The 15,306-nt window shown below is 31.1% G+C and overlaps 2 protein-coding genes and 1 non-coding gene across 3 annotated transcripts; 2 read left to right on the forward strand and 1 right to left on the reverse strand.

The window, feature by feature from the left end:
- Nucleotides 1-1,521: 1,521 nt before the first annotated feature.
- On the forward strand, nt 1,522-1,593 carry Trnad-guc (transfer RNA aspartic acid (anticodon GUC)). Its single transcript has one exon. It is a non-coding gene; the product is annotated as a tRNA-Asp (tRNA).
- Nucleotides 1,594-7,042: 5,449 nt separating this feature from the next.
- Nucleotides 7,043-8,082, reverse strand: LOC134242097 (uncharacterized). The gene is made up of 2 exons (XM_062724117.1): nt 7,738-8,082; nt 7,043-7,575 (listed from the first exon to the last, which is right to left on the reverse strand). Exons 1-2 carry the CDS (start codon nt 7,798-7,800, stop codon nt 7,081-7,083), a joined length of 558 nt encoding a protein of 185 aa, XP_062580101.1. The 5' UTR covers nt 7,801-8,082; the 3' UTR covers nt 7,043-7,080.
- A 2,225-nt stretch (nt 8,083-10,307) lies between these two features.
- Nucleotides 10,308-11,782, forward strand: LOC134242096 (uncharacterized). Its single transcript, XM_062724115.1, has 4 exons — nt 10,308-10,448; nt 10,611-10,869; nt 11,003-11,454; nt 11,601-11,782. Exons 1-3 carry the CDS (start codon nt 10,386-10,388, stop codon nt 11,257-11,259), a joined length of 579 nt encoding a protein of 192 aa, XP_062580099.1. The 5' UTR covers nt 10,308-10,385; the 3' UTR covers nt 11,260-11,454; nt 11,601-11,782.
- The last annotated feature ends 3,524 nt before the right edge of the window (nt 11,783-15,306 follow it).

Raw genomic sequence — 15,306 nt, forward strand, 5'->3', positions numbered from 1 at the left:
GTCATAAGTATACATTTGCGGGGGGGGGGGGGGGGTAATTAAGATATTGTATAAGTGGAAATTTTAGAGAGAAGCAAATTTAGCGATTTGTCCTCAAAATGCGATCTCAGCACCCTTCCTAATAGTACATGTAATAAGGCCAAAAATATATACACACTAAGATTCTGCTTATACGGGTATTTTATTTCGTTTCCAATGAATTTCCAAATTCTATCATAGTAAATATAAAATAAAATTCCCATTAAACTCATCTTATCTCAGGGGATAGGTTGGGTGAATGGGTTAGAATTCATTATTGTAATTTCAGGATCCACCCCTTCCTAACTTGATTATTACCTATATCCCCCTTTTCTCTAACATTTTTTTATAGTCATGTCAACTTATTATAAACGGTTTTTGTAAAACTGTATAAAAATGAGGAAACAAATATAGCATTATGACGTTTAAGACTTGCATTAAAATTCAAAGCACGCACTAATCAGCTTTATGCGTTCTACATGTATGTACACTTGTACATAAATCATGCATATATGATTTTCATTCAAGGTGAAATTAAATATCCTTCAGTTACACACAGGGCGTGTAAGCAGCAAACATGCCTTTGAGCCAACACTTTGGGTGGAGCATTCTTTTTCATGTCGTTCTTCACAGATATATTATCTTTGTTCATTTTAGTCCGTAAAATATAATTAAATGCAAAGTAAAGAAAACTGAGTGCAGCGAATTTGTACTTAACAACCTTCTCTAAACTATTTAAAAAAAGATTTTAAAAATTATAACATCCGATTAAAGCGCTATTATATTTGTTTTGGTACCTAAATATAGTTTGTAAAATAATTTTAATCCCCAAAAAAATTACACAAAATGTTTCCTCTCTATTTCTCTCTCCATCTCTAGATCTTAATCTGCATGCATGCATGGAATTTGCAAAATGTGTGTCAATTTCATTATTTATGATATTTGAGAGGAAAAATAAATAACGTGTTTAGTGTTGCATAGTTTTTAACAAAAACTATTATATAAATACTTTCATCTTCGCTAGCCAAGGGTTTCTGATACGCTACTCTCCTCATCTTCGCTAGCCAAGCTTTAAGGATTGGCTAGCGAAGATGAAATATTTTAAATAATTGAATAAAAGAAATAAATAAAATAAATAAAGGCATGGAAAAGATGAGTTAGCCATTTCGATTTCGAAATATATAGGTCTAGGTTATCTACTTGAATTGCTCATTTTTAACCCGCAGTGTGATAATAAATAAATTCAGTATTATTATTATTTTTTTTTTTTTAGAAATTTTATAACAGAGACAAATAACGTGCTTGTGTTTCCCTCTTAAACTTATAGGTCTGTGTTCGCTAATAAAATGTTTCGTTTTCAAGACCAAGAGAGGACGATCCGCTCCCAACGATGACGGAATCAGCCGAGGTTTGCCGAATGCAATCTAATTGAATAAAAAGTCACGTGACATCTACTCTACTAGTTTTTGCTCTGAATGGATTTAAACGCTGTATTCTCATGAATCCTCGGTAGTATAGTGGTAAGTATCCCCGCCTGTCACGCGGGAGACCGGGGTTCGATTCCCCGCCGGGGAGGATTCGTTTTTTTTCTCTCCGCTTTAGCCTTTATTATACAATGTATAAAATGAATACATTTAAAAAAAAAAATTCATGGGTTTAAATGAACTGAAAAAAACACTACAAATGTACATGTGTGTACATACATGTACATTTACAACAGGAAAATAACTAAAAAGTTTGCTTATAACATACATAAGTACAATATTCTATTTCATCTTTTTTAAAAATCTGAACTGTACTCTGAGGCACGTATTACATGCCAAAACATTAAAAACAAGCATTTAGAGAGTTTTTGTAACGTACACTTTTCTAAGACCATAAAATTTAAATAAATCTGATATAGCTAGAACAGTTTTAATTATAATTCACAGAACATGCCAAAAAAGCAACTCCTATTTGTACGTTACAAAAACCTTTGTATATATTTCGTACAGCTGATATAATCCTATCTTTTTATCTCTTTATTGACTTCTGTTTTTGTTTATTGTCACTTTAACTTAATCTACTCTAATTCTATTATATACATGTACATACCGCTAAAATCTCACCATTCGCTCCATGTATGTTTGATACATGTACTTGATTTCTTAATATACTCTTTACTTAATCTTTGTTCAATGCCGGTGTATGTTTTGTTGTTAAAAAGATATATATTCAGTTGGAATCAGACCTTCGGAACTGATAGTTCCCAAACGCGTGCAGGTAAAAGTTTATTCCATGATAATTCCATGTAAAGTACTAACAAATTTGTCAATGGCAAGTTCTCGTATTTGAGTCTAGAGATTTTCATGAATCTGGGTTAAAAACTCATTGTTGACCTAGAAATAGTATTTGAAGGGCAAATTAATCCCGTAATACGAGGGGTGATCAAAAAGTTCGCAAACTAATTGAATAACTTCCATACAAGAAACAATATTTGGTTTTAATGTTGATTATTACCGTCTTCCTTGGAAGACGGTATTGTATAGTTGAAGTTTTTTACAGTCTTCGGACTATGCACTTCCTCTCTTTTGTGATTGGTAGAAAATGCATGATGAGAAAATTTTCAATTATTTCATTGGTTGAAATGCTGTGCAAGGCAAGGGAGATAACTTTCTGATGATCTAATTTTCGTACGACTTAACAATTTTGCAAGATTTTCAATCTTAAAAAAAATGACAAAACGAACAACAAAATCAGCAGTAATTAATTCCTAATAACATGATTTTTTGTATAGCAAAAAAATAAAAAGATCTCTTTAACTTCATTATAAATAAAATTTGATTTTTATTGCTTGCAGGCTTTACAATTTGTTATTATTCTTTTCCCCTTTCTTGTTTGAAGAAGGAAATGGAATCAGCCGAGGTTTGCCGAAAGCTCTCGGCGAGTCAAAGTTTACGGAGATGACCGAGCGACAACCGTGGTAGGGCTAATGCCAGTAAAAAGCTAATGTAGAAATACAAAATCAAGAAATTCAAAAGAATTATACGGTCTGATAGGTGTAGATCAGTTTACAGTTTAAGACTGTTGCTAAAGACGGGAAGCTTTTTAAAAAAGCTCTACTTGTATTTTAAATTAATCCTCCCCGATTTTAATGCACATCAACCACCGTTCTGCGCATGCGCGAATCACGTGATATTGGCGGTCACGTGACCCCCTCCATAGCGTTCTGTCACAAAAGTTAAAAGATTTTTCCGAGTTCCATATTTCTTTCCATGTGAGTTAATTTTTATGACAAGAACAGTTAATTTGTCAGAAATGGTCATATCTCGGCAACAGAATGGGTGGATAATAAAATCCTTTCCAAAAATAAGCATAGCGACCATTAAAACACAAATCTTCTGTCTCAGGAGAGACCTTTATTCAAGGTGGATAGAGAATGGGTGCATCCTTTTTATCATATCTAATATGTTTAAAATCTAAAGTAAATGATATCTTAGGTATTTAATTAATACTTATATCATTGTTCAAATATTCAACTATTTTTCAAAGAGCTAATTGGAGGTCTTTGATAGCAAATTGCTTAATTAAAAATACATATCTTTTCAAACTTGCTTTCACTGGGCAAGATGACAAGTATCATTTTTAACCATCAGCCTTCCTTCACTAAAACGATTAATCCAATCATTAATTGAATTTATAGGAACTCATTTATCTCAATAAACTGTGTACAAATTATTATATGATACTGTAGAGGGATTTCTAAGATATTACAATAAATTGTACAGTCGTTTGTTGAACGAGTTCGACTGAGACAACCATTTTTCGTCACAAGTGACCTAAATAGTGACGTCATTTTCATATTGTGACGTAACAAACAAGGAGAGAAACTTTATTCAGCATATGCTATTTATAGACCTTGTGTATGGCTATGTGTGTACCGAATTTCATTCTAATCTGAATTGTGGTTTTGTAGATATAGAGATAGTTTGCGAACTTTTTGATCACCCCTCGTACATTGCACAGTGTAATAATCTTACAGAAACTAAATGAAAGAGAAGTGTACTGAAACTCCCATAACGATCATAGCACATACATGTACATTTGCTTAAAAGTCAAAAACTTTTGGAAATAGTTAGTCCCATTTTCCTATTTTTCTCCTTTTCCCGTTTCCCACTTCATGATTTCCTTTAATATTTTCTTTCTCCAGTTCCATCACTGTAAAAAAATAACTAGTTAATGTCACGAAGAAAACTAGTAGATTCACTGTCCATACAATCACTACCTTAATAGTAGTTTTACCCAGATATTGGTATATTTACTAGATAAGATTAATAAATTTAGAATTGATGAGTAACTTTCACTAGGTATCTAAGTATCTATACGACCCCCGCTCCACAACTCACTATCTTAACCAGTAAACTGAAAGTTTACTAATCACGACCAACGCTTTACGAAACACACTAGTTAAATTCACTAGGTTTTTCTTTCAGTGATCTTTTTTCTTCCTTCCAGCCAATCACCCGTCTTCCTTTTGACTATTTTTCTTATGATGATTTTGTAAAAAAAAAATATATATATATATTAATTTTTTAAAAAGTTGTAATTCACACACAGGGGTTTTAAGATATCCCCACGAATATTCACCTAAGCATTTTCGATTTTTTTTTCTCCCTCTCAAAAATTATCTTACAATTTCATATTTGTAATATATACTAACACTTCAAAATCTTTTCTTCAACAAGTATATTTTGTTATTTCTATTCCACGTTGTTATACATAGTTACTTGATTAGAATTTTTTTGGAGATATTTTTTGAGAAACAGTCGAAATTGACCCGAGGTTTAAAAGGGGTGTGCATGTGTCCTGTCCTTAAGCACCTGTTGATTACAGAAGGCAACCTTGATTTTGCACATGCATGTGTGTTAATTCAGTAACTTAAATTAAGTCGGTCAATTAAACAGTACCTCCCAGCACATAGCTCTTGTGCAAAATATTCTCTTTTGAAGTCATTCGATCTTTCAAATTTACTTCGATCATGTGAACCTTTTGATTTCCTGCACTTGAAAAGAAAAATCAACCTTCCTATATAATAAGTGTATCGTTTTGAATAATAATTCCCCTAATAAGTGTTTTAAACAACTCTTGAATTTTTCAACCTTTCTTTGATTTAATTTAAAAAAATCAAATTCTGAAACACAAATCCCTTTCAAAATAAACACTACCTTACATGTATGTATTATCTCTTTTATGCGTAGAAGTAAGTGATCGTGATAAATTCATGATAAAAAAATCTTCAGGTAATAAAACTCTTACTGTACCAAGGTACCATTGCAGAGAAATACATTGTTGCACATTATACGCACGTTGTGCGATATATAATTACACGCTTGGCACTTATAAAGTGAGGTAAAATAGATGTCAAATTATATACTATTAAATTTTAGCTCAAAAGATGCATGTTCCTGCAGAGAAGATTATACCGGTACGTTTTTTGAAACCCTTTATTTTCCCTGTAATGTGAACAATGTAGATTCAATTTTGGAATTCATCTAGCTCGACCATCTATTAATGTATCCCTATAAATCTTTTTATCATTGCAAGATGCATTTAGATCCTTAAAAAGATTAAATTAAAATACATTCCGATTTCGCCCCACGTTGAGGTAGCAACTTCGATACCCAATTCTCAAGGTCTTGTCATTTGATACTATTAAATCATCATCATCAAAGTTAAGTGATTAGACATTTAGAATAAGATTAATCTTCAAATAATGCACCCTCCCGAAGTTGAAAGGGAGTTGAAGCGATTTTTCATCTTTTTTATAATCCTCGAAATTGATCCCTGAGTTTCTTTTCATTATGTAATCTTTTCGGATTCCAGAACCACCTTGGTCCCTGCTCTCTGCATGCCGTGACGTCACTATCCTTAGACTTCGTTGCCAAGGTGCTTTAAATGAAAAAGAATTTTCTCATTGTGTTAGAGTCTTTGCAGGTGAAATATTTTGCTTCCATTAACATCAGAACTCGCTTCATGTCGTGAGAGTATTCGGAATTGTTATTTTCCATAAGAAAACTTAGTAATGAGTTTCGATTTTCATTTCACCATTTTGTTCTCTTTCTTGTTATGACCCGATGAACCAATCCATCAATTACTTAAAAAAATTAAGGTTAAGGTGTCGCTGTGACCCAGTGACGACAGAGGATATAATCTTTACTTACACTGATAACGAAATCAATGGCAGTCATTGTTCCTATGTTGAGATCATTTTTATTACACCTGCATAAATTTCATGACTCAGGAAGATATACCTGTATGACTGAAATTAAATGCACAGTTCCTATACTCCTAACCAAGACAGACGATTCTCTGCATATCAAATACATTTATGGCCGAAATATGATTCATTGTTTGTTTTCCTCTCTATTCATTATGTAATAACAGACAGATAGGGACGCGTTTCTGCGAAGAGATTTTCATTACGTCTTTTCCCACGACCTAATCATTAGCATATATACAACACAATATGTTTTCATCCGGTTTAAAGAATATGCTGGATTAATACATTAACATTTTAAATTTCTAAAGAAATAAAATTCAAATGCTTAATACATGCATTTGTTCGTCGTATATCTTCTGCTGTTATTTAGAATTCTTGAAGTATTATAGCATTTTTATAATTAATTAAACAATATATGACGTACACCAAATAATCCTGCTTGGTACGCCAAGATTTTTCCTCAATAATATACTTCATATTCCCCAACAAAAAATACTATTATGGTTAACCATAGTGATACTTTTGAGGGTTTGAAAACTATAATGACACTTTGATTTACAATAGTGTAAACTTTGCAAACTTTGATTTACTATAATGAAATCTTTGATTTACTTTAGTGATCATTTTGACGCTTTAATGATACCTTTGTAAATTTTGTAAATTATTGTTAACATAACATAGTAGTTTTTGTTAGAGTTTGCATAATGTATTATAATAGAAATAAATCCTACGTCTGCAACTAGATTAAAAATGAAATTGTTTTTTTTTTTTTATTTAAATACACGCAAATGATTTCTTCGAATTCATGTTTTATCGATTACATCTGAATTTGAAGCCTTTGAATTTTGCGAATATTTCTTTGACTGCTTCCAGAGCCTTATATTTTTCATGAGAATCGCATGATACTTTGCGTCATCAAGTTCGTCTTCCTCCAACAGAGAACTCATCAGTGGTATAGCACTTCCTTTTCCGTTGAAAGACGAAGATAACGGAAGCACGGGGGTTGATTCGGCATTTAAATCTTCCATGGAGTCCATGGAACCATTGTTGTCTATTTCGTCATCGACAACTAGAGGTTCACTTCCATATCGGACCAGTGGGTTTCTGAGATTACACATGACGTCATCATGAGCTCTCTTCTTTAGATATTTGAGAGCTGGGCGTTTCTTTCCTGAACAACTAAAGGTAGCACTCCTTGCAATGGGATTTCTCGTTCTTGGATTCGTGATAGATGTTATGGCACTATTGATGGCTAAAAGTTGTTTCATAAGCTTGACATCTTGATTCCGTATATCCTCCTAAGAAGGGAGAAAAAAAATAAAATTATACAAAAGAAATGTATTATATTAATTTTCTTGTCCTTATCTGAAATGATAATGTCCTATATTTTGATCACAGAAATACATTGCAGCGACAAAAGCACACAAAGGGTAAAACCGAAAGTAAGAATAGTTACTTACCAAGTCCGATTTAAGCCGTGATAAAGCTTGTGTTATTCTATCTACGGATGAGTCTTTCTCCATTTCCGTGTGTAAAATCAAGTGGAATTCCACTATCGTTTGACGACTTTCGACTTCTGTTCAGAAAATTTTCTTGGGCGACACCAATATGGGATGTTTTCATTTAAACAGGAGAGATCACATGCATTTACCGGTATATTCGTAACATCCATTTAATCAGACATTTTATGTGGTTTATATGTCTCCTCTTCGATCAGTAAATTTTTACCTTTACTGCATTTTATTAGAGGTTTCCACACGGCTGAGTAAACATACATTACAACAGTTGAACTTTTTATCAATTTATTATGCAGACTTTCAAAAATGTTTAATGACGAATGAATAGTGATGAAGATTTATCATGTATTTGCCAATCATATCGTAAGCCGAGCAGGCTTGACCAAACAAATGCTCAATAATTTATCTCAAGTGCCAAAAGCTTTCCTTTTTATACGAAAAAAGAAGGGATAAATTCCTCACCTTTTGAAAAATTAAAACCAAAAATAGGGGTACGTCTGATGGTTTCAAATGGATATAGCGTTGTTTAAAATTTGTGTGTTTAATGCAGGTCAATGTATCTTGTAAGCTTTTAAGATGATTTATTCACTACAAAGGAATTTTTCTTTTCTAGCTTAGTAGTACATGCACATGAAATTGTATTCCTGTGTTAATAAATACAGATAACATAATACATTTATAAAAATATCAACCAAATTAAATGCTCTTTGTTTCCTTTTCGCAGAACAATGTGCAAAGTGCTTCTCGTCAAAGTGTACCTCTTTATAGGGGAAAAAAATTAACAAGTTGGCAATTCATAATCCAACACAAAGTGCATTCCATAAACAACCAAAGAAGCATTCAATAGTTCATCTAATCAGTAGATATGAACTGCAAAGCACCGAACTCAAACGACTTCAACATAATGTTTAAAGTGCTTATAATTACAGAGAAACATATTTAAAGATCATAGTCTGTTCTTAACTGAGTGTATTGTTAATGTATGAATTTCTGAACACTTTTTTCCACGTATCTTTAGTGCATCACATGATACGATTCTGATTTGTCAATTTCTTAAAGAAAAGCACTTAGATGAGTTTATTTATTGAAAAAGGCACATTGCTTTTTTTCTCACTTATTTACTAGTATTAACTACATAGATGTTACAACAAACATTTGTTTCACAAAATACACAATTGTTAAATAAACGGTAACATTTTGATAACACTACATTGAGAAAGTCACAGAAGTGTCTTTTCTTTATTCTTCCCCCTTTTTTTGTTTCTTCTTTTATAATTCATTTTCCTTCATTTTCTCTGTTAAAAAATAAATACCTGCGGTAATTTTCATTTCAGATAACTTTTCTTTATATACCAATTTTTCTTTATATTGTTTAGGACTTTTCATCAGAATTGACCATCATGGAAAAAAAGATTATTCTGTATTTAAAAATGACAATGACACATATATATTTTTTTATTTTTGAAAACAAATGCAGATGCAAGTACATAGCCAATAGTAAAACGATTTCAAGACTTGCCCTCTTTTTTCTGTTAAAATCTCACACCAAAATCTAAGTTACAATAAACAAAATATTAATCATTCCCTCGGGTGAATTCAGGTGGAAATTAAGAATAATCCTTCCTTTCTCCAGAACCTGATGTATGTCAAGATTCATCAGCAGTGGCAATGAAATAAATTAAAAATTCAAAATAGAATTAGTCATAACAAATGTAATCTACATAAAAATCTGTGAAATGGAACTCTTTTTTCACTTTAAAAAACGTGAAATGACACAGGTTACGCACAAACTTTGCATGATGTTGATATTGCTGAATTCAGAATTAGGTCAACTTTGGTGATCAAATTACTTTTATATGACCTTTAGCATTGAAATATATTGTTACTTATAGGGAAATATGAAAACAAATAAAACATTACCTGTACGCGTATTACGACTTTAAAAGAACTTTTTTGAAATATAGGGAAATATTAATTTAATTTATATATTATATACAAGTGTATGGATTTGCACCTATGAACCCAGTTACTTTTTTCGACACTAGTATTAAAATTTTATGTCCTTGTTTGATTAGGTGTATTATGAAGCCAATTTGTGGAATGAACGGCTTTCTATGTAAAAATGAATGTTTAACTGGAAAAAGAATAAAGATTGAGATTAGTATCTTCCCAAGTTAATGTGCTGAATTGTAGATCAAGGTACTTTAAACTCCTAACAGCTAAGTGTATTTAAGATGAAAAAATATTTATGTTTATAATGATTTTACCACTCCTTGAGTACTAATACAGAAATGATATTTGTTTTTTTTGTTCTAAGGTCACTTGGCGTACATGGAAGTCCATAATTCACATAAGCTAATTGTCCCGTGCACTTTATGACTACCTATTTAATTTTTTGGTTGTTAAGTTTGACAACAAACAAAGTGGGCTGGATGAATCACGTGATATGTGGAAAAGATCTAGAGAGACCCGTCAATCAATTTTAAAAACGAGACAGGTCCCTGCTATAAAATCTCTTGACACCTTTGAAATAAGGTTAAAACTCTGTAAACTGTACTCGTGCAAATACGTTTTCAATCAAACGGTGAAACATGGAGAAAGATTCATCTCTAGACAGAATTACTTTAGCGCTTTCAAAATTAAAGACAGAATTGGTAAGTAAAGATATGAGATATTAGCTTTTTAAACATAGATTTATCAAACATTTTAAAGATTAAAACATTTCTTTTTCATTTTTAAAATGCAATTAAAACATTTCTGTCATAAAGCAAAAAAATAATTAATTTATTTTTATCATTATTCATTTCATTGTTCAGATGGAAATGAGACATCAGGATGTGAAGCTGATGAAGCAGTTAATTTCAATTAACACAACTATTGGATCCATGGCAAACACAAGACATAGGAATCCTGTTCTTAGAAGTGCCAGCTTTGGTTCCCTGAAGCGGAGGAGTACAGAGAGGATCAACAGCAGCAGAAATAGACCCGGCGAGATGATGTGCCTAAGAAATCCCCTTGTCCGACATAGAAGTGCTCCAATCATGGTTGATGACAGAAAAGATGAACAAAATTCAGGTGTGTATGATTTTTTAAAATAATTTTATTGCAGTCACTTCTTGTGTCTTATAATGTATTAAAATAAAGTTCAACAGCTTTCATGTTTTATATTTGACAATATTTGTTATTAATAATCATTTTTCTTCAACAGATATGGGCAGTTTGGAAGATGTTGGGGCTAGCAGATCGTCTGATTCAGAGAATGATCTTGCATCACTGTGTAGTTCTGCATCATCACTCGTATCAGCCAATCAGGCCTCGCCCCCGCCGTATCTGCGACCGCTTCCTGAAGAGGAGGACACGGACGAGAAGATGTATTACGGAATCTTAATGAAAAACATTAAACTCTGGAAATATTCTCAGGAGTCTATTAATAGCTCTGAAAGTGACAGCTCCTTTGACAGCTAATAAAAAATGACTTCATTAGCAAATTTAATTAATGTGGTTTTGTATGTCGGAAGTGACTCATGTGCAATATTGACAGGAGTAGACAATAATATAATGTTTTGAACGTCTTACTTTCTCCAACCTCTATCATCAAAGTGGGATTTTGCCCATCGAACAACAGTTATTCATCCTTTTTCTGGAAACATTAAGCTGCAGGTATGCAATGGATACAAATATTTATTTCCTTGATCAAGGATTGCTTAGAAATAAGGCAATTTTGAAATATATCGTATAGGTTTTTTTTTAAATTGTAAGAAAAGATTAAACAATAGATTTCTAAGATATGATTTTATCTTTTTCAGAATGGAATAACGAAGCCTCGTCAAGAAAAAATTGTGAAGAGGGGAATGAATGTGTTTAGACAAAGCACCAAACATCTTCCTAATACTCATTCTTGAAAATATGTGCAATACTGTGATAAAAATCAGAACTTTTTGTATCAATATGTGTGTGTTACTACGCAAATAAAAATTTCAAATATAAATATTAGTTTAATCATTTTTAAATCTGGGAAATCTTTACAATTTCAAAATATATTCAAGTATACATATGGCAAGGAAGATATCAAATATAAGTACATTTATCAGTGAAATGGACTGTTTTAGAGGCTTCTCTGCTTCTGATTTGTATTGTTTGAGTAGACTTTTGAGCTTGAATGGTGTTCGTTATCTTAATATATTTAATGTTAAAGATTTGTTACATCAGGGAAATTCTAGAATTCTAACAGACTTAACAAGAATGAAAGTTTGGCAGATCTGACAGATCAACAGTCTAGTTAATACTTTATAGCTGATACCAAGTTTGTTACAAACTTTGATCATAAACGATCGATCTGAGTTGAAGATACTAGAAATTTTGAATTTCCTTAACTTCCAAACTGTACAAAATGGAGAGATATAGTAAATGTTAAGTTACAGAAGATTTCTTAACTATAAGAAAAGCACTCTGTAAAAGAGAAAAGCATGCGTCCTATACAGGGTTATAACTAAAACTAATAATTTTGCAGCAGGGATCAAAGTTATTATTACTTATAATAATAACCACATACAGATTACCATATACGAACGTGAATGCATTGTAAGCTGGAATAAAATATGTGCACGTTTTACACTATGAAAAGCAAAATCATTCGATATATATGCAATTAAAAGTTGTTTTCTTATCTTCACAATTACTTTTTAAATCTATAATATGAATTTGGTATAAAAGCCAAAAAAAAAAAAATGTACTGACGCAAGTCTGTTATTTATTGCATTGAATTATACGTTAAAAATTTCCGGTTTTATGCAACAAGTTTTTTTTTTTTTTTTTTGGTGATTTTTATCTTCAATTATGTTGAAAGGCAGCCGCCCAGTCTGTTGAATCGTTTAGTAAATATTTGTAAATTGATACCTACAAATATTGACTTCTGTCCGGTACGCATGGGAAAGGCAAATGTTCATTCAGTAAATTCATTTCAGAAAATAGCAACTTGGCATTGATCCAAATTATTTTTCAAAGCAGTGTTTCCTCTTTATTTTGACTAGCCATAAAACTGTTAGACCCTATTCCCCCTAAAAAAAAGAGTTGTTTAAGAAAAAAGGTATATGTAATAAAAACCAAATTTATGCTTAATTATAACATTTTAATTGTCAACTTTTCCTATAAATACAGTGATATACTCTTTTCACTAGCATGTAGGGTTTATATTTCTCAATGATTGATTTGATACGCAAGAGCATGCTCTACGTATAAACAATTTATAAAACGAGATAAGTTATTGACACACAAGTTAATGAAACAAGAATATCAGCTGTCTCGTTTTAAGTCATCATTTCGTAAGTTCCATGGGCGATACAATGACCCTGTTCGCAAATTCACTTATCATTTAGTCAAATGTTGAATGTTGTTTTTTCATACTACTGGACTATTATTTACACACTGAATTGTCCATGGATTTTCCGTTCATTTCCGATCGTGAAAAGGAGCACATGGTGGGTGTGACCGGTCGGTGGGGGATACTAACTCCTCAATGGCACCTGATCCCATCTCTGTTTGTCCGTGTTTGCTGTGCTGCCGAATTTTATTTTTTCAATGGACCTTTTAGATTGAATATTTTTCTTTATCATCATTATATTTCATTGAAGATATAAAGAATGTGTTTGAAAGTCTTCCGTTTTCATTTATTTGTTGCGATTTTTTGAATAACCAACGGAATTTTTAATCAACAAAGTAAAGCTTGTCAATTTTTTACGCGTTTTGAATTGTTTAAAATTGTATAGGTAAACAATTTGCCTTAATATTATTTCAAATACTACAAAGTAGAATTAAAATGTGTGTAATTGGTACACGTTAGCATGATTTAATTGACATTTATTAAAATAAATTTGACATGATCAATATTTTAAATCAGAAAATTAATGATTTAATTTAAAGGTTTTGATATATTATGATTGCAGTACCTGGTGCATCAGATAAAAACATGTCACACTTCATCATAAATTCCGCAGATAGCATCGTTTATCACGGTGCCTTTCTTCTTTAAATTAGTCTATATAAACACGAACTCCTTATTCTGAATTGAATTAAATTCTGTCATCAGTAAATTCATCAAAGTGTATGAAATAATACCAAAGTAAACACATCAAGGACGATTAGGTTTCTTTAATACCCTTGCTTTAATTGGATAGTTTGATCTGATTATCTTTTATCAAGGCGTCAAGAATTTGTGTCTAGATTTTTCCTTATAAATTAAATTAATACATATCTTTTAGAATTTTCCATTGGTGCAAAATGTTTCTGTCGAGTGTTCATTATCTAGTTTTAACAATATCATCATTTTCACATTTAATAAATGATTTATAAAGGGTTTTTTTCATGATGGTCGGTTCTATAATGTATTATAATGAACGTTTATTATACATATTTAAAATATAAACTTAAGATAAAATATGCAGCTGATTTGTCAATGTTCAATACTTGAGCCTTTTAAAGTAATTTCCAAGTTTTATGTATACAGAAAAGTACTTTTTAAAGTTAAACAGTGTTTTACTTTGATTTTTTATTAAATATAAAAAAATCATCCATAGAAATTAATCCACTTTATATAAGATATGCCTGAATAAAAAATATAAAACTATAACGCGACTAAGTTTGTTTTTGTAAATCTTAAAGGAAATAATTGAATAAAAGATCAAGAATGAATGGAACTTAGAAACACGCCTTTGAATAAGGAAGACTTAATTTAATTTTTAACGTGGATGTGTAATTATTAGGCAAAAATTGAAACAAATACATGTATTTAATATTAATACGCTTTTATACGTTTTTTCATACGTTTTTTGTATAAAATATGCTTATATTATGTCTTTCAATATTATTGAAAAGAATAAGTAAAATTCCCAATAAGACACAAAACAGATCTTCTTTCAAAGACCTCGATTCTTTTTTATTTAAACATAATAATAATGTAATTATTATGAATCAATTTATTTAAGACATTTTCGGAATGAAATACCGAAACTCTTTTGACAATGAGTCCCAGTCTTTTAAATTGTCATTCAAAATATTTGTTTAAGATAAGTATAACGAAATTTTGTATTGATTTTGTTATTCAAATCCATGAGAAACTCAAACGTTAATTCACAGAACTCAATTTAAACACTGATATATTTGCCGATCCTACTTTACCACTCCTTTAAGAGTATGTTAGAGAACCGGATAAAAAAGTACATGTATGACCAGCCCAAAACGCTGCAATTTATGAAAAACGTTTTAATTTTGAAAAATAATTGAAGAACAAGAACAGTAACCAATCTCACAAAAGATGCCAACGACAAGATAATTAGTAAGACAATGTTTTATAATTAACCCCAAACCATTATGTTGTCTTTATTATTCTTCTGCCAAAATTTTCCTGAAAATGTCACTTAAGTACATACATGTATTGGTTTGGTAGTTACTGTAATTTGTAAATTTCTTTGTGTAAAAAGAACGATAGCTAAATAATTAGTAAAATTAAAGATTAAC

Source organism: Saccostrea cucullata, unplaced genomic scaffold (genome assembly GCF_032062105.1).
Source record: "Saccostrea cucullata isolate Sc308-1 unplaced genomic scaffold, CSIRO_AGI_Scuc_v1 ctg8824, whole genome shotgun sequence".
In the NCBI taxonomy this organism is placed as follows: domain Eukaryota; kingdom Metazoa; phylum Mollusca; class Bivalvia; order Ostreida; family Ostreidae; genus Saccostrea; species Saccostrea cuccullata.

Bases quoted from the DNA above. Each gene is read 5' to 3' on its own strand.
- LOC134242097 (XM_062724117.1), bottom strand. From the start codon at position 7,800: ATGGAGAAAGACTCATCCGTAGATAGAATAACACAAGCTTTATCACGG. The intron at 7,576-7,737 runs GTAAGTAACTAT...CTCCCTTCTTAG, and splicing joins CACGGCTTAAATCGGACTTG to GAGGATATACGGAATCAAGA.
- LOC134242096 (XM_062724115.1), top strand. From the start codon at position 10,386: ATGGAGAAAGATTCATCTCTAGACAGAATTACTTTAGCGCTTTCAAAA. The intron at 10,449-10,610 runs GTAAGTAAAGAT...TTCATTGTTCAG, and splicing joins CAAAATTAAAGACAGAATTG to ATGGAAATGAGACATCAGGA. The intron at 10,870-11,002 runs GTGTGTATGATT...TTTCTTCAACAG, and splicing joins AAAAGATGAACAAAATTCAG to ATATGGGCAGTTTGGAAGAT.